Here is a 27359-nt window from a genome sequence, read left to right as displayed (position 1 = left end):
CGAAGCTTAGAAACTCTAAAAACTCAAAACTTAAAACTTAGATTACCTTTGATTGGGTTGTTTCTCGTCAAATCCTTCGGTCGTAGAAGCTTCTAATATTTCCTAGGATCGCTATGCCTCGATCCTCGCTTGATTCCGACTCCTAAAACTCGAGATTTCTTCGAAAATGCCTCGAACAGTAAAATGAACTAATGGGAAGAGAACGAGAGGTTTTCTAACATATGATTCTATTTGACAAGCTACTTCAAGCTTAAGTAACCTCAAATAAAACCTAGTGCTCGGGGTCCCGAAAACACTCCCGGGGACATTATAGTCAAAACTCCCAGAATTTCCTCCTGGTCTCAATAACTCCCAATTTATCATCAAATAACATTCTCATTACTCAATATCCCAATAAAAGACCCCGTTATGACAAAACCGCTAATTTGAAATATAAGACCGTCTCATGCCGAATAGCTTGAATATATCTCCATAATAATGGGATCTTATTCACAAATCACAATATGCACCCAAAATACACAAATATGCCCTCAACGGGCCAAATTACCAAAACACCCTAATAATCAAATGTGGACCCACATGCATGCATATAACATCATATTGTAATATAATTCACATAAACATGCACATAATCATTTAATGGTATAATTAAACAGTTATGGCCCTCCCAGCCTACTAATCTAGCCATTAAACCGCATTAGGGATTTCGAGGCATTACAAGAATATTCTAGAGAGAAAATTCTAAGCTTTTCACAAGAGAGAAAAATATATCGTCATATTTTTCCTTTTTCCTATCCATAAAAACTGTCTCAGACCTAATATTCAAAGATCTCATGAGTTGAAAACATCTTTTGAATCATAAAATTTCCCACCATTACTCTACGTGCCTACACACATCTTGAGGTGTAGAGATGCATCTTGGAAGATGTTGGTCTGAGTACTCACAAGGCAGTTTGGATTGAATGTTCGTTGGAGTTACTAAAAGATATCGATGATTCTTGATTGTTCTACAACTGGTAAATCCTTATCCTTTAATTTTTCTTTGATTAATGTTTTGCATATTAATGGATCCGGTTATTTAAAATTTGTTTAAATTGTTAAATATATATTTTTTAAATCTCTGGGCCCACCACCCTGTGCTTTCCGCTGCGCATATGGTAAACTAGTTACCAACACATTAGACATCGTTTTTGGTCAAAAAACATGTTTTCAATGCACCATTGCAGCAACATTGCTAGGCATCGATTTTTTTGGCCTAAAAACCACGTGTTCAAGGCACCCTTGCATCAACATCGTTTTTTTTTGCCAAAAACCAAGTTTTCAAGGCACCATCGAAATGACATCATAACTGCATCGTTAGGCATTGTTAGACATCTTTTTTTTTGCAAATTTTCAGAGTTCTAGATCTGAAAAAAATGCAAATAAACACTTAAAAATCTATAAATTAGTGTTTTAAGTCAATATTTTCTTGGGATTAGGTTTCGGAGCAGATTTTTCATCATTAAAACTTAAAAAAAATGAAGAGAGAGGTGCTTCAATGATGGTGGAAGTGGTAGCATTAATGGTGACGACGACATTGTGATGTGGTATTTTTTTGTTGTGGGGAGGTCATGGTGGTGAGTGGCGGTGGGTGGTGGTGGTATCACCTTAGAGAGAGGTAGAGAGTTTGGAACTCTTAGACCATCTCCAACCATATCACCAAATTTGGTGTTGACCAACGCCAAATATGTCGTTATATATATATTTTTTCCAACCACAACACCAAAAGTTACACAAAAAAAATATTATTTATTATTATATTATTTTCTTAATAAAATATAATATTCTTTTTATCATTACATTATTTTACTAAAATCATCACAATTATTATATCCAATTTTAACTTTTAATGTATGTTTATATTTCTAATGTTTTATTGTAACGTTTTAAGTTTGTAATAATGTTTTATTGTATTTTTTTAGATGTTTCTTCAATTAATTTCAGTGTTAATCTTCATTTTCTTATATGTATAAATATTAACTAAAACGTTAAAAAATTATATAAAAATTTAATTAAATTGTAATTAAGAAAAAATTAATAACACTTCTATACACAATTTAACTCACTCAAAATAAACAAATTTATGAAATTTATTAACATAAATAATATGGTTTATACTTCTTTGGACCATGTATTTATTCCGATTACCTGTTTGGACCATGTGTTTTAAAAAATTAATTTTTGGATCCTATATTTTGCAAAATGGTTCAAATAGACCTCTAAACTCAATTTTGATGAAGAAAAATTGAATACAACAATACAATTTTTAAGCATAATAATTTATTTTTGTTCTGAATTATTAGTTTGATGAATTATTTGTGATTTCAGTTGAGAAAACTTTGACCAAAATCGAGTTTAAGGTTCTATTTGAATAATTTTACAAAACATAGGATTCAAAAAATAATTTATCAAAATAAATGGTCTAAACAAATAACGAGATAAAATATAGAGTCCAAAATATATAAATCCTAAATAATATATATATAAATATATATTTAAACATTATAAAATATTATATAATAATTAAAAAAATATATAGCGACCACTATATACATGCATAATTAATGCTGCTCAGTTGGAGAAATATTTGGACTGAATCACCAAGTATGGCTATGCTTTGCAGATGGCCTTAGGGGCAATAAATTCCATTTTTTATAAAATGGCATAGTTTAGGAATGCATGCTAACTTTGACATGAATTTGAATTAGTATAAAGTATGATGCATATAGTGTGAAATTTCCCTTTTTATTAATTAAGGTATGTTTAAGCATAGAAGCTCCATATTAGTAATTTCAAATCGAGCGTAATTTTGGCGCGTAACTTATAGGAAAAGCCCGCTAAAACCCTAAAAGCATTTCAGATTCCATTTTCTATCTTATTTTCCCCCTCACCAAACAAAAAGTAAAATTCGAGTTTCCTTGATCTTGAAACTTGAAACCCCACGAAAACTCGCGAGATCTGTCTTCGGTATTTGGTTAGTCTAATTCGATGTCTTTCTGTTTCGAATTCACTTTCGTTTTTCAAATTTTGCCGCAATATTTACAAATTTTCAGGTTCGACCTCGTTTCGGAGATGTACGGCAGAAAGGCGTGCCAACTTGTTAGAGAATTTTCGGCAGGAGAAAAAGGCCAGCTTACGCCCTTCAATGTAAGTTCCAAATTATCCTATTCTTTATTATTATTATCGATGATTTTGGCAATGGGTCATTTTCAGAGTGCTTGAATTTGAACGTAATACGCTTGATTATTTTCAATTCAATCATACTGAATGGTATATGCCAATTAATAGTATGGTTTGAGAACGAGATCGAACTTGGAACAGTCTAATTGACTTGTGATTGGGCTCTATTCGTTCCACAGTGGTGATCAATTTTGTAAATCAATTATGTTCTCTTTCTCTTTGTCGACCCACATAGAAAATCAAGCTTTCAAATCAAACCTCTTCTTTTTTTCCCCTCTGAAAGTTAATCTGATCAACATTTCATTTAACTGAGATCAAGACACTATTACATACTAATACTTGTATACTTAATACACAAACAAATTTGGGAGACATTCCTCGTGAATGCAAATTTTTTGAAATTTCTCTCTTTTCTTATAGAAATGCCTAATTTGATTTATGCACTTTGAAATTGCAGAGCAACCTATTTGATCAAGTAATTGCAGAATGTAGCCAGCATTATCTTGAACTTCAAGCCTTGATAAGGTGATTCTTTTGACACCTAAAGCAAAGTGAAAGGAATATTGCCATCTTAGTGTTGATTTAATGTACTAATGATGTTTAATGCTACCTCGTAATAGAATAACTTGCAATTTGTATTTGCTATCATTACACATTCCATGTTCTTTTATTTTATTGTTATTTTATACACATTCCATATGTGTTTCTTTTTTTTTTGGCAGTAATTAATGCTCTACAATAAGATAGATGACTTAATTGTTAGACTCGTATGGCATATTGCAACAGGAAAATGCAGGAGAAAGAATTAGATGTACAAACAACCAAAAATGAAGACCATTATGGGTCACTCGTTCACCACCTTTCTTTAGTTCGCAACAAACGCTGCCTAATGTCATATATGTTAGTATGTCTTATCTTATATTACTCATAGATCAGTTCGCTGCTAGCTGGTCTTATGAGGCTTGGTTTTGATACCCAGAAGCTAGCTAATTTTTGCTTGTGGTTTGATGACGATGCAGATACAACCGAGCTGAAATTATGCGAAATTTGATTTGGAAGGTTGGGTCGGTGCTTCCACAAGAAATTCAAGAGAAGCTCAGTCACAACGAGCAAAAGTATTTTAAGAAACATTCTGCATCTTTGGACACATATATGTCAAAAATTGAGCTTGGTTTGGCCGTGGTAAGTTCTGCTCGTTTGTTCATTATTCATACAAGTTAAGCATTATTGCACCAATATTACATTTCCAAAGGGGCTTGTTAACATAATTCAAAGCCTATTTTACATTACCAAACATCTTGAACTTTAATCCTTCATAACTGTTGATGATTATCTAACCAGGATATGGTGCCGCCAAAAGATCCCTACATTAAAGTGAGGGTCCTTGATGATATAGGTGAAGGAATATTATTAAGCGATAATAAGACAGCCAATTTCACTCCGCACTCCATGCATTTTCTTAAACGAATTGATGCTGAACAGTTTATCTCAAGGGTGGGTTCTGACTTCCGATTCCCTTGTTTTCAAAAAGTACATATTTTGGTTTTTACTAAATTTCAGCATGTTACTCTTTTTATGAACAGGGCTTGATGGAGGAGCTTACAGGCTAACACAGAAGACTTCGCTTATTATTTTCTGTTTCTTCCGTTACAATGAGATGATTCTATCCGACCCTCCTCTTCTGTGCTCTATTTTTCCCCCTAATAAAATCTAAATCTTTGTACAACTTGAATAGGATAATTTTTTCTTTTCTTTTTGTATTAGCTAGACAATAACATTCCGGCTTGTAGGGCAAGGTAAGCTTCTCCTAAGATATGGCATCATCCATAATTCTTATATGGTTGGTTGCTCGTACAGAAACAGTATTTAACATGATGATTGTGGTAGGAAAGTTATTTTTTTTAACTAGTTGTGCCCTATTTATTTGTCGTCCTATAAACGACTTTACACGCATCTTATTGGTTTCAGGGTTTCAAATGATTTTACTTACATGATGTGTATACTTGTGGCCTATTCTATCCACAAAAATTGTGTATATGAACATGGGAAAGTTAATTTTATAACACGTTGAGACTAGATTATTTGTAAAAATTTCTTCTGGTTAATATTAACAGGGATTACTAGTTTGATGCGCTTTCATTTTTGGATCTGAGTTAACGTCCAGTCAAAGAAGAATAGAGCAGTAGCATGGTAGGCATGTAAACAGAATGTTGGGTTCCTCTCGATTCTTTCTCGAGTCTGAGTTGTAAATGTCAATGTAATGTGAATTGTGACAAGTGCTAATATTTTTTGCTTTTACCACTAGTACCACTTTTTGAACCATCAGATGCAGAACCATCCAAAGCTACTAAAATCCGAGATTCAAATTTATGGCCTTTCATGGAAGTTCTTACTTTCCTAATAACTTGTTGCTTCATCACTTTACGTTCTGCCAATGAAAGATGCTTACATTTATCAATTCCTTTAAGAAATCCAATTAGAGTATTTCCAGATCCCCCGCCATTTTTTTCTAACTTCACAAGTTTCTCCACCACTTGAAAAGATAACATCCTTTCCAAACAAGCCTTGTTTCCCAGCTCAACAATATCCATTAGACAGTTCAAGTTCACTTCCCTGGTTTTTATTGATTTGATTTCCACTGACTGAGTTATCTTCTCTAAAAGACCCATCTGAAGAAATCTGTTCAAAACGAGTATTCCACTGCTGCCGAATAGCATCTGGTGCAGTGCTGTGTATGCTGCATCTTGTAACTCTGAGTTACTGTTCTGCATCATCTTAACTAGCTCGGGTATGATGTCATACTCCAGAAACCTCTTAATGAAGGGTTCTCCACCAGAACAAGCCAATTTCATTAAAAGAAAGACAGATTGAGATTTCGTTGAGTTTCCATCTGAATATCCCCATTGCAGTAGTTCAGCTAATCGTTTGATCAGAGGACTTTTCAGAATCATTTCTCTAATCCCTGGTTCTCCTGCCTTTTCAACAATCGGTATCAGGTCTTGCATTGCCTCCAACACTTGCTTGTTGTCAACCAATTTGTGAATGAGATCTCCAAAAGATTGTGTTTTTGGTGAAAATGAAACACTTTTATCTGATAAAACCAAGGTTTCTAGACGAAGTCTAACTTGCCAGGGTAAGAGGTTTAGATTCGTGGGTTGAAGAAGGTTGTTAGAGGGAGGACCCCCCAACTCATAGAATGTCTTTAATGTGACAACCACATGGTGTTGTGCTATTTCAGATCCAATCTCAAGAAGTTTAAGAAGATTCTTGTCAATCTCAAAAGCAAACATTCTCTCCACAGCTTTTGATTTCCCCGCCTTGGCCAATGACATTAATACTGTAAACATGCTCTCATGCCACTCCTCGGCATTTGGAGAGAGCAAATCAGCCATTTGATTAAATGGAATTCTTTGAAGAACCTCATCCACTGTGTCCGGACTTCCAAATTCTGCAAGCTTTGCAAGGACAATTAAAATGTTGGTTTGGATCATGGGGTCATCACAATTTTCTAAGATGCTAGCCAATTTTCTGACTGCAACCGTAGCTTCAAGGGATGGAAAGTAGTGACAGTAATCACTCTTACTGAATATGTTGGTGATGGCTTCTGCATAGACTGCAATCAGACTTTCTGATCCATTTAAGATCACATCTGCAATCCTAGGACCCAAAATGCTGCTAAAGCTTGTTCTGCTGGCTTCGAGTTCAGAAATGGATTTGCTAGCCAGTAGAGCCTGGATAGTGGCTTTTAAGGTGATAATTACCTCCTTTTCTTCAGCACCGAGGAAGTTTACCATTCTCTGCTCAGAAGCAGTTTTTACAACCTCTTTCCCAAATATAAGAAGCCAAGGGCAGATATTTGCAACTTGTTCTGGTTTGGATTCTTTTAGTAGTATCTCTATTGAATCATTTGTTTTGCTGTCAAGGTAAAGAACAACCATGTCATGAACCGAGTACAATGGATCTGTTTCAGTTTTCATAAGCAAAGAACCTTCGACAAGCTTGCATACTATAAGAGGGAACAAACTATCATCCCCAAGAGCTGACCAAATATCCTCCACACAAGCTTCTGGTACAGGTTCCGCCCATGAAAGAGCAGCCAAAGCTATGAAGAGTTTTCTAGAGTCAACAGGCATTGCATCTAGACTGAACTCAAATGACCCAAAAATGGTCAATGTATTCTCGGCTTCCTTTTCATTCACATATGATACAGGTCCTGGTGCACATGTGGCAAATGTAGATAAATTGGTGATGGCTTTTTCCCATTTCTCAGCTCTTATTTCTTTCCTCAGAGACTTACCCATAACAGCTACTGTAAGTGGGTGGTGACCACAACGTTCAAGCAAGCTGTCTGCTACATCCTATGGTATAAAATGAGAAGTTTCAGCATGTTGCAGGATGATAACTAAAAGTTTAAAGCAAAAACTCAGACAAATACAGAAGAAAACAAGTAGTTACAATGTGGTTCATGAATACATCATTTTTATGTTCATACTTAGTATAAAGAGGTATAAATCTCTAGAAAGAGACATTTGAAAAATATTGATGATATATCTTACTATAGTATAATGAGAAGATTCTATAGAGCTGTTCAAAATTAAAAAATGTACAATCAGTCCTTAGATTATTGGAGAGCTAATCTCAAAATCAATATACTACACACTCACATTCATGCAATTATTAACTATCAACATAACAAACAAACATGAGATTATTGAGCTGCTACTATATATTATTAAAGAAGAAAGAAAAAACAGTAGATTGAAGTGGTTTAGCTCATACTGGTAACTCTTCTTCACTAAAGAGGCTATGGTAGAGGAGGACTGCTTTGCTAAACTCCCTTGTGTCATCTCTGCTTAACTCCACCTTCTCTGCTTCAGTAATTTCGTAGACAGCTTCATTTCTTGTTGTCACTACATACTTGCAATCATTATCATATAGTTTAGCGAATCGTTCAACTATATCCTGCTCCCACACATCATCAAGTATGACAAGAATACTCTTACCATACAAGGCTTCTTGAAGCAAGCAACATGTATAGTCAAGATCTCCACTATATTCGTCCTTAATCTTCTTCCAAAACCCAATCTGCACTAGAAACTTAGAGATTTTTCTTGCCAAACGCTTTTGGTATTCGTACTTGCTTCCATTACAAGCAGATCTACTACACCATTGGCCAAATCCAAGTTCGACTGCTCCATCCACAAATCTCTCAGGAGGGTCAGAAGCCACTTGACGTGCCAAGCATGACTTTCCTATGCCAGATAACCCAACAATTAAAATGACCTTATGGAAATTCTCTTGATTAAGTAAATTCCTCACATAACTACATTTGCTAGAAACTGGATAGCCTTGTTCAGTCTTTATTTTAAACTGAGAGGGTATAGCTTGAGCTGTGGATTCTATGGCTTTCTCAACATTGTAAGCTATCCTCTGAGATTCAAGCCACCAATTTAAGTCATTCTTAATTGAATGTACTACTTTCCCAAGTGGATCGCCAGCCATTGAACTCCACACTACTTTAGCCAAGTTCTTAATCTTACTCTTTGACAATATCCTCCTAGCCTTGCCTAGTTTGGGATGCAGCCGTTCTATAAGGGTGTTCAAACTTTGAATTTGGCGATCAAGTTGAGAATTGTGAAGTTTATAAGCATGTTTTTGCTTAATTCGACGACTCAAGTTCTCGAGCTCAAACACAAACTCCTCTAAACTTTGAATACGCTTGGGAGCTTCATCAAGATTCCTAGATGCTTGTTCTAAAGCAGCAACAGCACCTACCATACCAGAAACTATTTGTGTGGCAGAAGCAATAACTTGCAAAGCATCCATTTTTCTCACTTGGAAGAGTACCTCACCCTACGAGTATATCCTTATTTGCCACCAACTAATGTAATGTTCTCAGATGGATTATCAAAATGACCCCAAGGATGCTGACAAACATCCCAAACAAAGATTCCTTGACACACTCTCGATTACATACTTAGATTGAATCAAATGAATATATGTTACTTCTATGAAGTATCGTAACTACTAACCCAGTTTGTGAAGCTGTCAAACATATATGTAAACCAAGCTTCAAACTCCAAATTTTGCAGTTCCTTCCGACAGATACATTTAGAAATTTCCAACCCATTATGATTCCATTGTCAACTGACCACAACCCGTGAAAACGAGGACCCAAATCTTTCATATGATTCAAACCCACAACATGCAATCGAAACAACTTTCCATAAAAGTAGATACATGGACTGGGAATCTGCAAAACCATTCAGAATCAATGTTCACTTTCCACACCAGCAACTAGTTAAGCCAAAAAAAAAAAAAATCAACGATGGAAAAGATTAAACGAAGAAAACAAAAATATAAGAGAGGATGGCAATAGTACCTTTTTAAGGATTTGAGTTCAGTTCAGACCAAAATCTACGAGATCAAGATGGCCAAAAAAACATGTTTGTGACATGAACTGATCTCACCTGGCCTCCTAATGATAGAGAAGTAGGGAAATCAAAGAAAAATGGTAGGGTAAAACTAAGGTGATATTTAATAGAAGTGGTCAACGGTAGGCAGCAGATTATGTGGTGACATATTGGGATTGCAGTCACGTACTGGCCAATGATGTTTTACATTAGCACGAACTAAGCATAATAATTTAAAATATTTGGCACGGATTAGCTGATCTTGACCAATCAGAAAGATTGGGTGAGCTAGTTAGATCACCTCACCGTAAGACAACACTAGTTAGATTAAAATTTCTATCCTTTTCCAACTCAACCGACTTAACGGGCAATATATACCAAAGTAAAAGATGGTCTTCCTTTCACACTTGGTTGGTTCTCACTTTGTACGTATGTTTTTTTTTTTGTTTTACGTTAAACTGCATTGTTCAAAAGAGAAAATGAATTTATCTTCTCTCGTGGCCTCTATCTATCACAACTTCAATTCTGTACGCCTTTTCTATTGAGTAATTTACTATATGCATGTCGACCCAAAAGTGGACTCATCTTACCCTGCTTTGATATCGGCCATAAAATAAAATATTCCCCAAGTCAAGTTGAAAGTCCATGTTTTGGCACCAAACTAGCAAACAAACTGGCCTTTTAGTCACCTTTATTTCATATTTTTTATGCTAAAGTTCAAAGCTTTATATGATTTTGATTTGATGTACACGCACTCATAAAGCAATACGAGAGACTTGTTCATTTTGTTCAACCGAAGCTTTTATAGTTATTTTTATATTATTAAATGATTACATTTACTTCGTCTCTAAAAGTTATTACAGAAAACAGAGAACTCTTGTACAAAAGTTGTTATTTTGTATTTAAAAGAAGCATGAGGGACAAAGATTTGGTGGAATGATCACTCCCTTGATTTGCAAATTTGGAACTCTTCTGCCTCTGATAGAAGAGCAACCCTCATTCCAAAACCATTCCCAGTTACCCTTTTGGTAATCTTTCTCCTTCCAAACAATCATTCCTGTTTCAAGATCTCTGTACAAGTAAATTGCTCCATTACTACTCACACACTTTGTACTGACCCAGCTTTCTTTTTCCCCTAAGAACTTCTTTCTAAGCTCAACCGGGACCTTCCCAACCAATACCCAGATATCGCCCTGACCCAGTTCCCACACGGACGCACTGTCACCGTACGTGCCACCCACAAGTGTCAACTTCTCGTTTCGCAGCACTATAGACGCGAATTCCAGCTTGCTCGCCAATGGGACTCTCAACTCCCTCCATGTGTTCGACAAAATGTCAAACCCCATTAAACTATAGGCACGAGCCGAAGTTATCCAGTACACCACCCCATTACAGTACACATTATCGTTTGGGGTCCAAACTGTGAGTCTCACAGCGAACTCCATCGGCAACGACCCAACAACCTGCCACGTATCATGTCGAGAATCGTACATTTCCAACGTGTACTCGTACGTGGAACACCCAGTTGGCGAGTCCGACATCCCACCCGCCACGTAAACCTGGAAGCAAGGGAAGGAGACGTTTCGGCTCGAGTCATCTAGAGCTATGACACCCACAGCTGGGTTGGATCTTGACATGTTTAGCTTAGGAAGTTGTTTGTATTCCTTTGTAAAGGGGTTACAAACGACTAAATGAGGATACGTGGGGCTTGTGGTTTTGAAAAGAAGAAGGCTTTTTACGGAGGCGAGAGGCTTAACTGCACCTGCGCCTGGTAAGAAGTCAAGAGGAAGTGAGTACCAGTTCTTGGATATGGAATTCTGGGCATAGCAGAACTGAGTGTGACTCCGATTTGGCAAGGCCATAAACCAATCTGGGTGCTGGTGAGAGCGAGACAAAGGCCGAGTCTTGGCACAGTTGTGCCACTGCTGACATGTTGAGCGGGCGCAGGCCAGTGAATCAGGTGAAAGGAAGTAGAAGATGTTGGCTAAGAGATCAAATGGAAGGTCTCTCCACATGGTGAAACTTGGATAGAAACTAGTTAAAAGGTTTGGTTCTAAACCTATTTTGCTTGTAGTGTACATATATATTAAATTTGGTGGCTGATGAAGTTCAATAATTGGCGGTGAATTATTGGATTGGCTTGTAGGTGTGTGATATAGGCATAGGGACGCGTGACCCGCATGCTCAGTGTGTGTGTGTGGTACTATATGATCTGACCCACATGTGAACCTGTCAATTGTTTAATTCAATTTTCTTGTATCTTTCCTTCATTTGCTGTTACAAAATCATAAAGTGGTTCTCTGATGAGCCCAAAGGGCAAAGAGATATGGACAAAATTCCTCTCAAGTGTTTACCTTGGTTTGTTCTCTCTTTAAAACTCTTCTTTATCATGAAATTGTTACCTTGGTGTTTTTGTAGGCCCCCAACCCCAACTAGAATAAGATGCTCTCATCATAGTTATCTCAAACTAATGAAGCTTATCAATATATATTTTTATAGGGATATAGTCATGCATGTTACCATGTAGACCCGTTGAATATGGTATATACGTATGAAGTTGAAACTTTTGTTCTATGTCCAAAGGATAAAGATGAAATTGGCACGCTAAAATGACAACTTGCCTTTTAAAACTTAGAATTATGATGTTGAATGATATCATGTTTAATTATATATCATAAACTAATTAATATTATTAATGGGAGACTTTTTGAAGCCATTCATTCATTAAAGTTAGGACCGGATGTTTATTTCTTTTGGTGAACATTATTACAGTTGTTGTCATTATGTTGAAGAAATGAAATGAAATGAAGTAAAACAAAACAAAACTTGTACGTAACGTTACTAAAAAGAGGTATTTGCGAGTCTCCCAAGGATTATAATAAAGCTTAGTTCAAAGAAAATTATAACTGAATTGAACTCTGAAGCTATGCGTGGGGCCATGCATGACTGGTTTAAACTAGATTTTACATTTTAGTGCAGACAGTATAGAAATAAAAAATAAATAAAAAAATTGATTGCATTGGATCCGGTTCATTTCACACTTGTTATATTACTTTTGTGTCAGGTTGATTCTATCAATTTGATGTGTATTTTGGTTGTTTGTGAATGAAATTTTTTTCTCAAAAAAGAAAATTGGGTTTGTCATGATATGGGAAAATTCTACAAGGTAAGGTTGCATGGTACATTCTTCGTATTAAATTTTAAAAAAAATTTAAAGTATGTCCAAAATATTAAACAACTGCCATGTAAAAAAAAAATTAAGGTCAGTTATTCACTGGTCAAAAATACAAGGAAGTGCAACTTTTTTGATAGCGAATGATATTTATCTGGAATAGTATCACCACCGCTTAGTAGCATTATATCAAATTTATTACAACGTCATCATCATTTGTCAACTTGTTTTGTGATCTGTGGTCCTCTTAGACAAAAATAACGTATCAGCAAAGATACATGTGTAATATTATATGTTATTTTCAGTAATTACCTCTATTGAATTTTATTTTTATTTATTGACAAAATTTCATCGAGATAATAGTAATTTTTCTTCGCTTCAAGAAAAATATATAAAAATACTGCTATAATGTCAGAAAAACTCCTATAATGCATTATTTTGTATAAAAAGACTCCCTTAGTTTTACGTTGTAACGTTTTAAATATGTTTTTTCAAATATTATTTTGATAATTTGGTTTACGCTTATTACATATATATTATTAATTTAGACTTTTATAAGGACAAGTGTGTCCTCTTCAAAAACTCATCACTACTTTATTATGACTTTTTCTTAGAATACAAAGGGATACGATTTAATGTGAACTTTTTATTTTTTCTATTAATTGAACAATAATTGAAAGATTTATAAACATTTAAGGGTAATTCTCAAGTACTTTAAAAAAAGGGAGCATTGATGTATTTTTTGTGTGTGTTTTCGATAGCTGAATAATTATAATTTTAATTTTTTATATGACGGTGTACATTTTAACTATCTTATAAATACATTTTAATTTTTTAAAAATTATGTATAATTAATCATACTAAAATTATCGTTACATGTGATTATAAACAAACAGGTACATATGCATATAAATATTTTGAACACTATTTTTGATATATTAAGTTATTTAGAATTTATTAAATTTTAGTGAAATATATACTATAACTACTACAATATACACAAAAGAAACATTGGAATTATAACTATCAATCTACTGAAAATATAAAAAGTACACCGACAGTCCTTTTTTAGAGCATCACCAACGCACGTTGCCTTGGCTAGTGCTTGTCAGAATTGGTCAAAGAAGGAAAAAAAAAACTGATGTGGAGAAGTTGAAGTTTGGCAACGTTGCCTTCAAATTTTTTATTTTTTATTTTTTCTTTTATTTGATTGGTTGAATTTTGATGTGATAAATTAAGCCACCCTTACCATTGGAGTTGGCCTTAGGGGATTACTAGAGAATTGTCCAATATTTTATTATATACATCAGTACTTTTGACAAAATTGGAGAATTTTATGATTTTTTTATTAATTTAAATATTCTTAAAATTAGTTATAAGTTCCAGGTTATTCTAAACATGCCCCCAAAAAGTTTTAGCTTGTAGCTTATACATTAATTTTTAGAGCAAAAATCATTACACATAATTTATAAGGGATTGAAATGTTGAAAGTAACTAATCTAATTTAATAATATATATAAATTAATTTTATGAAATCATATAAATCAACAAACCTTTATAATATACTATGGGTTTTGAAAAAAAATTTGTAAGAAAATATTAAAAAAAATGTACGAAATCAATCAATATAATATGCAACTATATGAATTGGAGTGGATCAATTTTTCGTTTGTTATGGTGTAATCTTTTTATGGGAGTGTTAATCTTAAATATCCTCATTTTTGGTATAATTTTTTTCTTATTTTTTGCCCTGAAAAATTGTTATGATAGTATTGAGATTACTTTATAAGAGGATAATCTAAAATCCTTTCAAAATGTGCATTCTAAAGATTCTCATCAATTATAATACTATAGATTTCACATATAACTAATTTTAAATTAATTTTTCAAAATAATATATAAAATTCCTATGTTTAATCAAGTAATGTAATTCAATTATTAGGCATCTAATTAAATATTCTCATACACAACCAAATAAAGTTTCCAGAGTGTAATATTCTCCTCCAACATTTTAGTTAATCAAATTATTCTAAACTCTACCAAACTCCGTTTTCATTATTTATTTATTTTATATATAAACCCCACCAAATTTACTATTGATTTAAACAAATATATGAAAAAAAATTATTACTACCTAAATAATATCTATCCACATAGTAAATATGTTATAAATTCTTAAATTTGTGGCCTAAATTTCTTGCTTCACGGATATTATAAATTGGTTAAAGCTATCTTTAATAAAAAACTAAATAAAGAATTTATTATATATATAAAAAAATAGTTTTGAAATTTATTAAGATATAATATCATTTTACATTTACATTTTTTTCCTCAAAAAATGATTAACATACGAAATTTGTAATATTAATATTCACGGTTGTAAAAAAAATTATTTTTTGTCAAAAAAAATTATTTAAATAAAAATAGGATTAGGATAATGTTGAAACTTCAATGGTTGTAAAACTAATTAACCTCGAAAAGAAAAGGAAAAGGGAAAATAAATGTTTATCTCTTTGGTAAGAAGAGGCAGTAATAAGTAGGGTTCGTAATAATTACTTTGCCGCTTTGAGCTCTGCCTTTTCCCTAATATGGGTTCTTCAACGAAATGGGCAACCACCATTTCTACCATTTCTTCTTCCTTCTATTTTCTTCTCATTATTCTCCAAATTCCACTCTTCAGGTACTACTAACTTCCCTTTCTTCTCTCTTTTTCTTAATGTTACTGTTTAAATAATGCTGAAACTCTGAATCAAATCAAGTTTGAGACGAAAAAACAAACAAAACAAATGCAGATCTCTCTCTTTCCTTTCTATTAATGATTGGCTTCTAGGATTTGTAATGTAATATATTTATATCTTGCATTTAGTTTTTTATTTATTATTTTTGTGCTTTTCTTTTCAATCATTAGCAATGTTCATTATCCATTATTTAATCAAATTATTCTTCTCCGAGAAGATAATTTAGTAATTGTCTCTACCAAATTGAATCTGGGTACTAAACTAAAATTTTGTCGCGAGTATTTATTATATTCACTTATTTACACTTGTTATTAATGCATTTGTCTCCTTGGAGAAAAGGGTCCCTTGTAGAACTGGAATATGCAGAGCGCCATTAGAGGTGACAGCCGCGCACTTAATTGCTACCGAATTGTTCCCTTCAGTTGCAGTGAAGGCTATGCTCTACCCTGGGGCTATTGCACATGCTTTCTTTAACCACAATGCTATCCCAACTTATCACAACTTTCAGAAGTCGTTTTCTTTTGCCTCTTTTAACTCGGCCCCATTAACCTTTGATGATCTACAGCGACTTGAGGTCAGTATGTTTCAAGAAGCATTTCCCAATAGCCCATGTTTGATTTGCGTGTGTGAATAATCTTTTGTCATCCATTTCATTTATGGTATAACTTATACCGTATAAGTATAAGAGGAAACGTTGAAGGGTCTTTTGGAGTACTAATTTGAAATAGAGTTTTTGATATGAAATTGTAGAATAACTAACTATGCTGCATGAGAATGCAAGACTACAAGAGTAGGAATTATTTAATGCTCTTTAAGATGTACTAATACTAGTGCTACTAGTGTAAGTAATGTTATAAACATGGCCTAAGTTGAAAAATGCTAATGCCTACTTTGGCTCTACCATTATCAGGTTATTGCAGGAAGCTATTTGTCAGTGGCTGGAGCATTTGTGTGTCTCATAAAACCGGGGAGAATGAGCTTCTTTGGGACACTTCTGATTATATGGGGTCTGGCTAGAGAAATGATTCTGAGAAAATCAACCAACATATATTCCGGGAAAGCTGTATATATTCATCCTGCAATGTCCTTTGCTCTGGTTTTTGCCTTTTTGTCAATAAGAAAGGATGTAAGGAGGATCTTTCGTAGTAGTAAAAGCCGGCCTGTTATGAAAGCCAAACTTGTATAATTTGAGGCAGCAAAACTTGTACGAGGAATTAGACTAGTTTTAGTTTCGATTGATGTTTCAAAAATGTTCATAATTGATCTCTGTGTGACTCTGACTAAAGAAATATATTCGAGACAATGTTCTTATGTTTTGTATTAATTTTGCTACTCTCCAAAGAAGCATTTGTGGATGTGGATGTGTGTGAGCCTACTTTGAGGCGAAGCATGAGGGTATGTGGGGCCTTAAACACAAGTCCATATTAAAATGGCTAATCACATGTGGGCCATAAGTTGCTACAGACAACAAACAACGTTTTTTTGGCGTGGTTTAAACTTGTGTATACGGTGGGATTCTATGTAAATATAGCTATATTATTTTTTTTACAAAAAATACGCACGGGAAGGGCAAGAGTAGTACGAAGTACATAATAGAGCAAGCAACGAAAAAAGTAAGTTGTAAGTTTTAACAACTTGTTTATATAGATTTGCCATGCTGAGAGATGAGGAGATCCAGTGACTGTGAGTGTTATGGCAATCCGTTGCCCTCTTTAGCGATTCTATTGTCGGTTAGTTTAGAACACTTAACAAGTGGAAATGTAACCTTTCGCTAGTGTAGAAAAGCACACAGATTCCTCCCACTTGCACGCCTTGACTTTTGCCTCTTTGTTATTTTTCTATGCCATAAATAAGACCATATACTAAATTGTTGGTCGTTGGTGCGTGTAACAATACTGCATTCTTACTTGTCTGCCTTCTTTTCCTTTGAAGTTTAAACCCATCTTGTGATTTGGATCACGTTTCTTCTGTAGAATACTTCTTCGCAAAGGAAATAAAAAATGTGTGTTTTTTGGGTTTCAAAGTCTCGAACTTAGAAACGTGAAGGTTGAACAGATTTGCATACTGAGAAGACAAAATTGTTTATTTGAGCTGAAACTCTGACACTGCTGTTAAAGTAAGCATTTTTGGAGGTTGGGCATATTTTTGAAACTAAGTGAAGCCGTGGCTTTCTGTGCTTGTGAATCGAGAATATTGAACTTTAACTGATTTGGGCAGCTGGGTTTTCTTATGGACAGCAGAAATAAGGGAGTGAAGCCTTCTGAGGAGGACGCTTGAGGATCTGTGTTTCTTCAACGATCGTTGAGGTGAAAATCTACAAGTATCAATAGCCGGATCTGGTAAAGATTGCTAAGGTACTTTTTTTATTCTTTTTTGGTTTGTGAGATTCGAAGATTCAGATAAGTGAGGAGATGTTTGATGGCTGCTTGATGATGACTTGCCATACTTTGAGTTACCCATCACACAAATTGGGCTATGTAAACACACAAAGGACCTTCTTGTATAAGTCAAGGTCAAATCGTGTTCTAGCAATGCCTCCATCTCCATTTCTTTTAAATACAGATGAAGATGGAAAATTTGGTTCCAATACAGCTTCAACAAGTAATTATTCTAGTGATTCTTTACTTAGTTTGGAAAATACCGTTGGTATAATTGGAGGGGTATCTGTTGATTCTACTCTGAAGTTCTTGAGAAAACTAGTTAAGTGGGGTTCAAAAGATGAAGATAGCATTCCTTTCGTGCTCTGCTCTGACCCCATGTTGAGTAAGGATCTTCTGTTACTTGAAAGGAGTTCTTTGCCTTCCATAAGTGGTCGTAAAATCGAACACATACAAGTGGATCCTACCCGAATTGTGGAGAATCTGAGAATCAAAAGGGTCTTCCTGGAAAATACAGGAGCTCGTTGCATTGTCATGCCTTGTCATATATCACATTCTTGGCATGAAGAACTTTCCAAGGGATGTAATGTTCCCTTCCTCCATATGGGAGAATGCATTGCTAGGCAGCTCAAGGAAGCCAAGTTGAAGCCACTTGAAGCAGGTAGTCGTGTGAGAATTGGAGTGCTTGGGACCAATGCAACTTTAACAGCAGGATTTTATCAAGAGAAACTGCAGAATGAGGTAAGCTATCATATATAGTATGTCTGTTGTTGCTTTACACCTTGGTAACATAACATGGCTAATTAGCGCTTCATATAGCCATTTTTATGCTATCTTGTTGTGTTTCTCATTGGTTTGAAAGATTTCTGATGTACTTGCTTAGATGCCTTTTCATTTTATTTTTCTCTCTTCTGCAACTTTATTTTAATGGTGCTTCATCCTCATCTCTAAGGGGGTGTTTGGTAGAAGGTTGGGTTTGGTGGGAGTAGAGGTAAGGAGGTTTAGAATAAGTGAATATGCAACTCAAGTGTTTGAAGGTGTCTAGATTACCATCAAATTAGGCTAAAAAGAAAGACTCACTTGTAAACATAAACTTTCAAGCCATTAACAATAAATTTACTAAACATGGGTTAGGTTTGACATTCCCATTCCCACCAAACCTAACGCCCGTACCAAACACCCCCCTAAGTTGCTCGAGGCTCTCTACATTTTTAAATATGATTCTAAAGACCACACTTGCAGGGCTTTGAGGTTGTGCTGCCAGATAAATCGACCATGGAACATGCTGTTGTTCCTGCTATGGAGGCTATAAGTAGAAAAGATTTAGAAGGAGCACGAAATCTATTACGAATTGCACTCCAAGTTCTTTTGGTGAGGGCTGTGAATTCTGTTATCCTTGCCTCAGATGATATGCGAGATCTTTTGCCTCTGGATGATCCTCTTCTCAAGAGATGTGTTGACCCTTTGGACGCCTTGGCCTGGTCAACTGTCAAGTGGGCTCAATCTGCTGAGATAAGTAAATAAAGACAGTTTACTATGCATATTGACTTGGAATTCATACAGAAACATGTTATGTAAAACTTTGTTTGGGTGTGTTATTATGAAGTTGGGGGATTGAATAAATTGAAAAAACTCTCCCCCCGATTCTTCAATAGGACCTGTGTAAATTGTGATTGATCTCTTAAATATCATATTGAGTATAGCAGTCATTGGTCTTTTTTTACATTTAAGCACAGAAATCATTAAGTGGGTACTTCTCTTATATTCCTTTTCTGTATTCCCGGGTCCATTAGTACCAATATTTATTGCGTTTTGATTATTCTTATTCTCTCATTTAGTAGCAACAACTATTCATTCCGGCATTTGTCATAACACCTGACCACCACTGTCTGGCAATGTTAGCAGCGAAACACGGAATGCATAATTATCATATTAAAAATGAACTTATGATGGTGTTATAGCGTCAGAATCTTGTTGAAGTTGGTTTCAAATGTCTAAAGCCTCATTTTCTTTTCATTAAATCCATGTATCACATTGGAAAAAATATACTACCACTGCAACTTCTCTCTGCTCACCCTTTTATACAACTTATACTCCTTCTCTTGCCAAGTTTCTCTTTGTATTCAAGCTGTATATAAAAGCATTAATTTATTAGAGCTTTTTGTCATGGACAAGTTTAAACTTTAAAGGGCTGTACAAAAATATTCCTTTTTAAGACCGGTTGATGTTCTTTCTGGCAAAGAAGCTAGGATAATTACCGAATTTTTTTCGTATGTTGTAGAACTTGTAGGCTTTTCTTGCAGTGATGGGTCATTTATAATTACACTTGATGACATTTAGAAGAGTCGTTTTAAGTCTGACTACACTCATCGTCATCACATCACATCACATCATTAGCATCATCATGTCTATGTTATACGTATGAGAGTCACTTATCCGAGAAAATGAGGGAACGTTCGAGTAAAGCAAAAATAGAAACACAGTATATAAATTAATAACTGAAGAATATATGTATTTATATAATGATCTGTAATAGATTTACATGGCTACAAAATAAACAAGAAGCTCTTTTATGACACATCTTCTCATTAGTCATTTCCCAACTTGTGTTTACCTAAATTAGCAGTTCATATCTTTTACTAGGCATGAAGATCGAGTACTTTTCCAGAAAGAATAACAGAAACTAACTTGCTGGAAGCAATCAAATACTTCCATACCTATGTCAGAGTATCTTTTACTTGGCCTGAAAACAATGACGAAAACCATTTTGAGTCGCTTCATCTTCCCATTCTAACTTATGCCACCAGGACTCTTTCCCATAGATGACCATTTTCCATTCCTATTTGATTGGGAGCTTCTTTACATCCAAACACTTTAACTTCCTCCAGATATCGAAATGTCAGAGGTTTCAAATAGATACTCTTTAAGCTTGGTAGGCCGAGTAAGACTATGTTTTTGAGTTTTGAAAATGGTTCCACGTGCTGTACCGCCTCCTAAGAATCGAGTTTTCTTAGACATATAATTTCTTCAAGTGCAACACATGCATGTATGTAAAGAGTGTTAAGGTTTGGTGCAAAAATAAGCCAACTTAGATCCCTCAATCTATGGCAATGTTGAATCCTGAAGTGCAGAAGGCTTAGGAAACTTTCACCTATGATCACTGAGCATTGAATATGATCAGATGCTTGAGACTCTCTTCTGTTCCAAGCCCAATCCATCACTAACTCCTCCAGGTGTTCACATACATTAATGGAAAGTTCATCTAGACGCCGCACAGTTGTGAAAGAAGACACATCAAGAACACGCAAAACACGTAGATGATGGAGAAGTATACCTCGAGTGCATTTCTGTAACTTTTGGGAGGCCAAAAACAATTTGAGAGCAGAAGCACTTTTAATTTAGTCTTAAGGAGTTCAAGTGCTTCAAAGTCTGCAATTCCTCTATCAAAGATTCATTACCGCCGCACTGAACACTGTCTTCCACAACTGCTTCAGAATTTCCACAATTGAACATGTTTAAAACTTGCAGCATTGAAAAACTCGATATTAACCGCTTGGGGATTAAATCGAGTTTTGTTGCCTCAAATAAGTTGAAGTACTTCAGCAATACCAGGCTCCTTAACTCTGCTGGTGTGTCTTGTATTCCTGTTTGTGACAGATTTAGATATTGCAAAGAAATCAATCTTGAAATTTCTGGTGACAAAGAGGTTAGACTTCTGTTTTGTGACAGATCCAGAACTTTTAGTCTAGGCATAAACTCAAAGAAGCTGCCATTGAATCTAAACAAGCTATTGTTGCTAAGGAACAAGGTAGAGATTGGGGCATGTTGGAGTTGCTGATAAACTCTCAATGAAGTTATTGTTCAAAGATATTCTTTTGAGACCATTCCATTTTTCAACAGGCGGTTGTTCTGTTAGTTGAAGACCTGTTTGCACCAAAAAACCATGTCCTGCCTCGCTACATTCACCAGCTATCCAAAAAGCCATATCACGGATCACATCATGCATCTTTAAAGCTGTGTCTTCACTCTTCTCCAATAGGCATGCACAAAGAAGAGTGCCAATGATACTATATCCTTGGTCTTGAGCTCCATATGTGTCACCACATTCATCCAAAAGTCCTTCACCAATCCAATAATTAAGTCATTTATATCTATGGAAGCATCTTCCGGAAATAATGCACAATATAAGAAACAAGATCTAACCATATCACTGGATAGACTGTCATAACTGAACCTCGTCTCCCATGCTCGAAAAATCCGATGCTGAAGTCTTCAACATGCGTATGGCATATTTCCATTCTTCAGGCGTCGTTTTACAAGCCATGGCACGACCAATGGTAATTAGTGCGAGTGGCAAACCACCACTCTTTTGCAACTGTTTCAGCCAAACCAGGGATATCTGGGTGAATACGAAGAGCTTCTTCTCCGACCTTCTCTTGAAACAATTTCCAAGCCAAGCACTCCACTTCAATTTTCTTTTGACAATGCATGCGACTGCATACATCCTTGGAACGAGTACTGAACACTAGCTTAGATCCATTCTGTAATTTAGGTAGAGAAATCCCAACTTGAGTTAAATCAACCCTCTCCCACAGATCATCCATTAACAGTAGGAATTTCTTCTTGTTCAAGACTCAAAAAATTTCTACAGCTTTTTGATGATGGGTTTTCTTCTCCCAGGTATCACCATCAATAGAAAATCCTAGTCTTTCCCCAATGTCATCCTGTATTTTCTCAACTTTGAAAATCTCTAGACACCGCTACCCAGATAACAACAAAGTGTTCAAGAGTTTTGAAGAAACAGTTGTTAATATGCTTCAAAAGGGTTGTTTTTCCCACCCCTCCCATTCCATATAAACCTATTATTCCTATATTTTCATCACAAAGGTTTTGGCACACCTTATTGAAGAGTGGTTCCAAACCGATAGTTGGATCAACAGGCACCTCATCTGCTGAAGCTGCACTTTCAAAAGCCACCGCATCAAACACCCCTTTGCTCAGCAAATCTGTCACCTCTGCTAGCTTTTCAGACCCCTTTTCCCTAACTTAGACTTGCCATTCCAAAGACATGGTTTCTTAATTATCTCTTGAATCATCAACTCATTTACTTAAGCTTCCGTGGCTTCCACTCTTGAAATCCATCTTTCGACCTTGTCCAGTCGCTTCAACTGTTGTAACTCAGCAACCTCGATCCTCTTCTTCATGTCATTTTTTGCATCCGTTAGCTCTTCCAAAGCTGTTCTCAAAAGTTCAAGGTCTTCTTCAAGCTTTTATACGTACCTGGCTCGTCTAGCCATGCATCTCCACATAGAGGAAACCATTGAGTTCAAGGCATGGTCACACTGAAAAGAGATTGAAACACAATTGACCATATCGCCCCCCAAGATGATGCTAATTAATGGACCAAAATACTTAGAAATAAGCAACATCAAAACAGTCTTCATCCACTCCAAATGATTTTTCGTAAATAAATAATTTTTCATTAAGCACTCCTGTTCAGACTTGGTTTATCGTGGAAAAAACAGCTTCAAATTTTTTATGTCTGGGACCAATATTAAATATTTATGTTAATATATAAACTGCTACACGGCTACCAAAGGTGATTTATTTAGTAGAAAGTGGAGGCTCTCTTGTAAACATTCAAAATTCAACTATGTACTTCCTATAAACAAAGGAATATCTAAGAATGAGTAAAGCAAAACTATAATTTTGAATTACCACACAAGCGTTTAACAACACTATTATTACAAGAAAATCCTACTTTCTTATTTCTTCAAAAAACCAAAAATCTATATATATATATGTGTGTGAAAATATAAGAAAACCAATCTACTGAAGCTTCTTTATCCCAGGAAATGAAGGGAGAATCGCAATGAGGGCATCATTATATCCAACAGGATCTGATAATAACAAAACAACCCAAATTTAGAGAGCATTTGAGGAAAACAAGAACAGAAGCACAGTGAAAATTTACTATACTTACCGCCATCCTGTCGTAGTATCTTGATTACCTCTCCAGAAACATCAGACTGGAAGGGGAAAAAAATTAAAGGAATATAGATAAAGATGTGTAATAGATTTATGAAGAAAAGTGTATTTTGAAAATGACAAGAGCTTTAATAACATTCGAACCTCAATCGGTAGCTCCCCGCCAAGCTGTTCTATGTAGCAAATCACTTGACCCTCCTTCACTGTTTGCTTCTGTTAAGTCATTATGGAAAAGTTATACATTTATAGTAAGCATTACTGCCTTAAGCAGACTTAAGCAAGAGTCATTTACTGCCTTAAAAGTTGTCCAAGTGTGACCAGACCTTGAGATCAGAAAGCCAATGATGAAAAATCATGGATTTGAAAATATTAATTGAGATAAACAAAGTTCACAGGAACGGGGGAGTACCTCTTTACATGGCGGCGGGGCACGCTTCCCTTTTATAGTTCGAGATCTCCTGAAAAACCCCACCTGCAGCATTTATTCGTTTAGGACACAGAATTTACAAAACAACCAAAAGAAAATGAAGCATAGGGTGGTTACTCTCGGAGACTGAATTATCACCAAGCCCTCATCTGGGGCTCTATTTACAAATGTCTGAATATTCTGTGAATAAGTTTCTGGCTTAGTTAAAGCCAAAGATGGTGCAGAAGTAGACTCATTTAACTCAGGAACTTCAGCAACTCTATATTCGCTGGTAGGAGCATAAATTTCTGAGGATGGACTGCTGGGATTTTCAGCCAAGTCCCTCGTCACATGTAAATAGAATCCACTGAGCTGCTTATTCGTTGAGATTGCTAAGTATTACAACATGGAAAAATTCACTAAAGTAAAGCAAGCTACAATAGAATCAGAACCCATTGCTACATACCTTTAGTTCAAACTCTGCAACTGAAGTCGTGTCACATATTCTTGTGAGCAGATATTCTACCTAGAGATAAAACCAGTAGTTAGAATGTTTTTCACTTGTGTAAACAGTATATGTGTCTCCAAAGAAAAGAATAAGAAAGAAAACAATGCTTTCACATACAGTAGAAGTTTGGATTTATGTAGGAATTAAATTAGGTGCAAAACATAAACACATGATGATTGTCAATAAAGTTACCTCGTCAGAGTTTGGAACGACGTGGCTTCTTAAACCAGAAATCTCAGGCTCTTCAGACTCATTTTCTGGACTTAAAACGGCTATTGCAGACATCATCAACCAAAATGAGCAGATATTAGCTATAGAGTCATGAGCTCAATGTGATAATCTACCAGTATAATATGCACAAGAAAGTTCTTCCATATTCCCAACAAAGATAAAATCTTACTTAACTCTGATTGACACTAGAAATTGTATAATAACTTCATCATAAGTGGCACATTTCCAATTTTTTGGTGAAAGTTGTCAAAAAATGAACTTGAATTTCTTGTCCAGAAAAAGCAATCTTCCAATAAAGGGCACATGCATGAGATGAGACATATTTCAATGAATAATACAAAGAACTCAATTTCAGATTAATTAATTTTTTAGAAAGAAAACCAAATACTACAAAGAACTTACGCAGGGTCTCCAGTGATGGACCAGTGCTCACGTTTAAAACTTTTCTTGGCACTCTTGATATTCTCAAACCTGCAGAATCTAGTGATTTTTTCCCACTCCAAGTTCTTAAGCCATTTAATCTTAAAATCCCACTCTTTCTTAAAGCACAGTCCAAGGTTGATATGTTAACATATAAGGAACCTAAATTACCTGCAAAAGCATCATATTTTCACAGCATTTTCAGACATTTATGACGAAATAAGCTTTCTTTAACAAAGATTAGTTCTTGGAGATGCATATATTTGTAATTTGTGCAAAATAATTCAGAAAAAATAAAACATTTTAAAAAAAATAAAAAACTGGAAATATTTTTCAAAAAAACATAAATTGCACTACTTGCAACAGTTAGATGGAATAAAACAAGCAACAAGTACAAAATTAAACGATAGCTGAGGATAAACAATTGCAAGCAAAATTCTGGTGTTATATATACACACACAAACATGTAATGAAACCAATGCATGAAAAGACTAACAATTTCTAGGTTGCAAAGACACCCAGAAAAACCAAGTGCCAACTCATCCAACAATAACAGAGAAAGAGTAATCATGTAAAACATCCAATAATCCCCATATGCTAAAACGATCAAATACAAATTGAAGAAAAGAGGAAGGGAGTTCATTTCAGGACAGAGAGACTCACAGGCAGCCATCGAAATCCTTGAGGCTTGAGGATCCCAAACAGTCTTTGAACCAGACCAGAGATGAAGAAGAAAAGGAAGTAAAACCCCAGGTAAAGTGTATTAATAATCGACAGTGAATGAATAGTTGGTGATGCTTTACACATAAAAACTATTATTTGTGAGTGAAACAGAACAGAAGTCAGAGAAGTCCAAAGGGTTCAGTTCACCCAGCCTTTCCCTTCCCCTTACCTTAGCTTCCCCTCCTATATGACAAATGAATGTGCCACTACTAAGGGTACAACTGTAACTAGAATCTGGGAATTTGGATAGTTCCGGGCCCATATATATAATATCTGTAATTTTTTTATAATTATACACTCTGTTTTTGCCTTTTTTTTTAAAAAAAAAAAGAAAAAGAAAAATACTCTGTTTCTATATATAGTTTTTACCTGATTTTCTATTATTTGCAACTACTTAATACATAATGGGAATGTTAAATTTTATTTTATTTTTAATAAAAGAAAATATGAATGTCATTCCATTTGTGTTTAAAGTTTTTGGCTTCCCTAATTAAATAAAAGTGTAAAGATACAAACTTTCTTTTTAAGAAAAAACAAAGATTATTAGCACTTCAAGTCTCAATTTTTAGACATTTTTGCAAATTTGTCAGTAATTTTGTATACCAACTCTTTCAATAAGCCAAAAATTTATACCAAAGAATCATCTTTAATAAAATTTTGTTATGTTTTTACATAAATGTATATATTATAATAAGATGGACGAATTTTGACACATGAAGAATGTTATGTTGCATAAGAAAAAGAATTTGCTCTTTATAGTTAGAGTATTTTCAGGCATTTTATAGTTAGAGTTCTTGGCAGTTACTCTATTCTATATTTCAAAATATATCACTAATTTTTTTTTTTTTTTATATCAGATTTTTACTACACACCATACAATTTATTTATATTTTTCTTTACCTTAATTAAATATTATATCTTTAATTTTTTTTTATTAATTAAAATAAAAAATAGAAGAGAAAGAGAAAGATAAATAATATAAAAAATAATTAATTAGAGAAAGAAAGGAATAAAATAATGAAAAAAACACTTAAAGTAAGTATATCATTTCTCTACATCTAGAGATAAAAATGAAGAAAATAGATAAATTTTAAAATAGAAAACTAATTTACATCTCTTGCCGGAAGGTGCTTTGTGCCTTGTTTCTTCAAATTTTTGAAAAA

The 27359-nt window shown here is 34.7% G+C and overlaps 6 protein-coding genes and 1 pseudogene across 9 annotated transcripts; 3 read left to right on the top strand and 4 right to left on the bottom strand.

Annotated features, from left to right (window-relative positions):
• Window positions 1-2749: 2749 nt before the first annotated feature.
• Window positions 2750-5124, top strand: LOC133796356 (uncharacterized). Of its 2 annotated transcripts, none has more exons than XM_062233835.1 (7): window positions 2750-3006; window positions 3093-3186; window positions 3677-3744; window positions 4006-4119; window positions 4239-4401; window positions 4561-4713; window positions 4803-5124. In XM_062233835.1, exons 2-7 carry the CDS (start codon window positions 3112-3114, stop codon window positions 4827-4829), a joined length of 600 nt encoding a protein of 199 aa, XP_062089819.1. In that variant the 5' UTR covers window positions 2750-3006; window positions 3093-3111; the 3' UTR covers window positions 4830-5124. The 2 variants fall into 2 exon arrangements, with proteins under 2 accessions (XP_062089819.1, XP_062089818.1); XM_062233834.1 differs by having other exon boundaries at window positions 2752-3013.
• A 262-nt stretch (window positions 5125-5386) lies between these two features.
• LOC133796354 (uncharacterized) lies at window positions 5387-10023 on the bottom strand. The gene is made up of 3 exons (XM_062233832.1): window positions 9602-10023; window positions 7999-9472; window positions 5387-7577 (listed from the first exon to the last, which is right to left on the bottom strand). Exons 2-3 carry the CDS (start codon window positions 9043-9045, stop codon window positions 5499-5501), a joined length of 3126 nt encoding a protein of 1041 aa, XP_062089816.1. The 5' UTR covers window positions 9046-9472; window positions 9602-10023; the 3' UTR covers window positions 5387-5498.
• A 367-nt stretch (window positions 10024-10390) lies between these two features.
• LOC133796355 (F-box only protein 6-like) lies at window positions 10391-11716 on the bottom strand. The gene has a single exon (XM_062233833.1). The coding sequence runs from the start codon at window positions 11711-11713 to the stop codon at window positions 10535-10537; it is 1179 nt and encodes a 392-aa protein (XP_062089817.1). The 5' UTR covers window positions 11714-11716; the 3' UTR covers window positions 10391-10534.
• A 3644-nt stretch (window positions 11717-15360) lies between these two features.
• LOC133796353 (uncharacterized) lies at window positions 15361-16897 on the top strand. Of its 2 annotated transcripts, none has more exons than XM_062233830.1 (3): window positions 15361-15484; window positions 15882-16116; window positions 16453-16897. In XM_062233830.1, exons 1-3 carry the CDS (start codon window positions 15393-15395, stop codon window positions 16726-16728), a joined length of 603 nt encoding a protein of 200 aa, XP_062089814.1. In that variant the 5' UTR covers window positions 15361-15392; the 3' UTR covers window positions 16729-16897. The 2 variants fall into 2 exon arrangements, with proteins under 2 accessions (XP_062089814.1, XP_062089815.1); XM_062233831.1 differs by having other exon boundaries at window positions 15362-15484; window positions 15877-16116.
• A 530-nt stretch (window positions 16898-17427) lies between these two features.
• Window positions 17428-19643, top strand: LOC133796351 (uncharacterized). Its single transcript, XM_062233826.1, has 3 exons — window positions 17428-17658; window positions 17780-18661; window positions 19163-19643. The coding sequence occupies exons 2-3, from the start codon at window positions 17954-17956 to the stop codon at window positions 19442-19444; spliced, it is 990 nt and encodes a 329-aa protein (XP_062089810.1). The 5' UTR covers window positions 17428-17658; window positions 17780-17953; the 3' UTR covers window positions 19445-19643.
• Window positions 19644-20407: 764 nt separating this feature from the next.
• Window positions 20408-23292, bottom strand: LOC133795145 (probable disease resistance protein At5g63020; annotated as a pseudogene).
• A 315-nt stretch (window positions 23293-23607) lies between these two features.
• LOC133796352 (uncharacterized) lies at window positions 23608-26407 on the bottom strand. Of its 2 annotated transcripts, XM_062233828.1 has the most exons (9): window positions 26137-26403; window positions 25456-25644; window positions 25015-25094; window positions 24781-24840; window positions 24453-24686; window positions 24318-24380; window positions 24053-24121; window positions 23904-23949; window positions 23608-23820 (listed from the first exon to the last, which is right to left on the bottom strand). In XM_062233828.1, the coding sequence occupies exons 1-9, from the start codon at window positions 26144-26146 to the stop codon at window positions 23750-23752; spliced, it is 822 nt and encodes a 273-aa protein (XP_062089812.1). In that variant the 5' UTR covers window positions 26147-26403; the 3' UTR covers window positions 23608-23749. The 2 variants fall into 2 exon arrangements, with proteins under 2 accessions (XP_062089812.1, XP_062089813.1); XM_062233829.1 differs by lacking the exon at window positions 24453-24686 and having other exon boundaries at window positions 26137-26407.
• Window positions 26408-27359: the final 952 nt, after the last annotated feature.

Source organism: Humulus lupulus, chromosome 8, assembly GCF_963169125.1.
Source record: "Humulus lupulus chromosome 8, drHumLupu1.1, whole genome shotgun sequence".
Taxonomy (NCBI): Eukaryota; Viridiplantae; Streptophyta; class Magnoliopsida; order Rosales; family Cannabaceae; genus Humulus; species Humulus lupulus.
The sequence above is the reverse complement of the archived record's forward strand: the minus strand, read 5'-3'. Positions and strand labels throughout refer to the sequence as shown.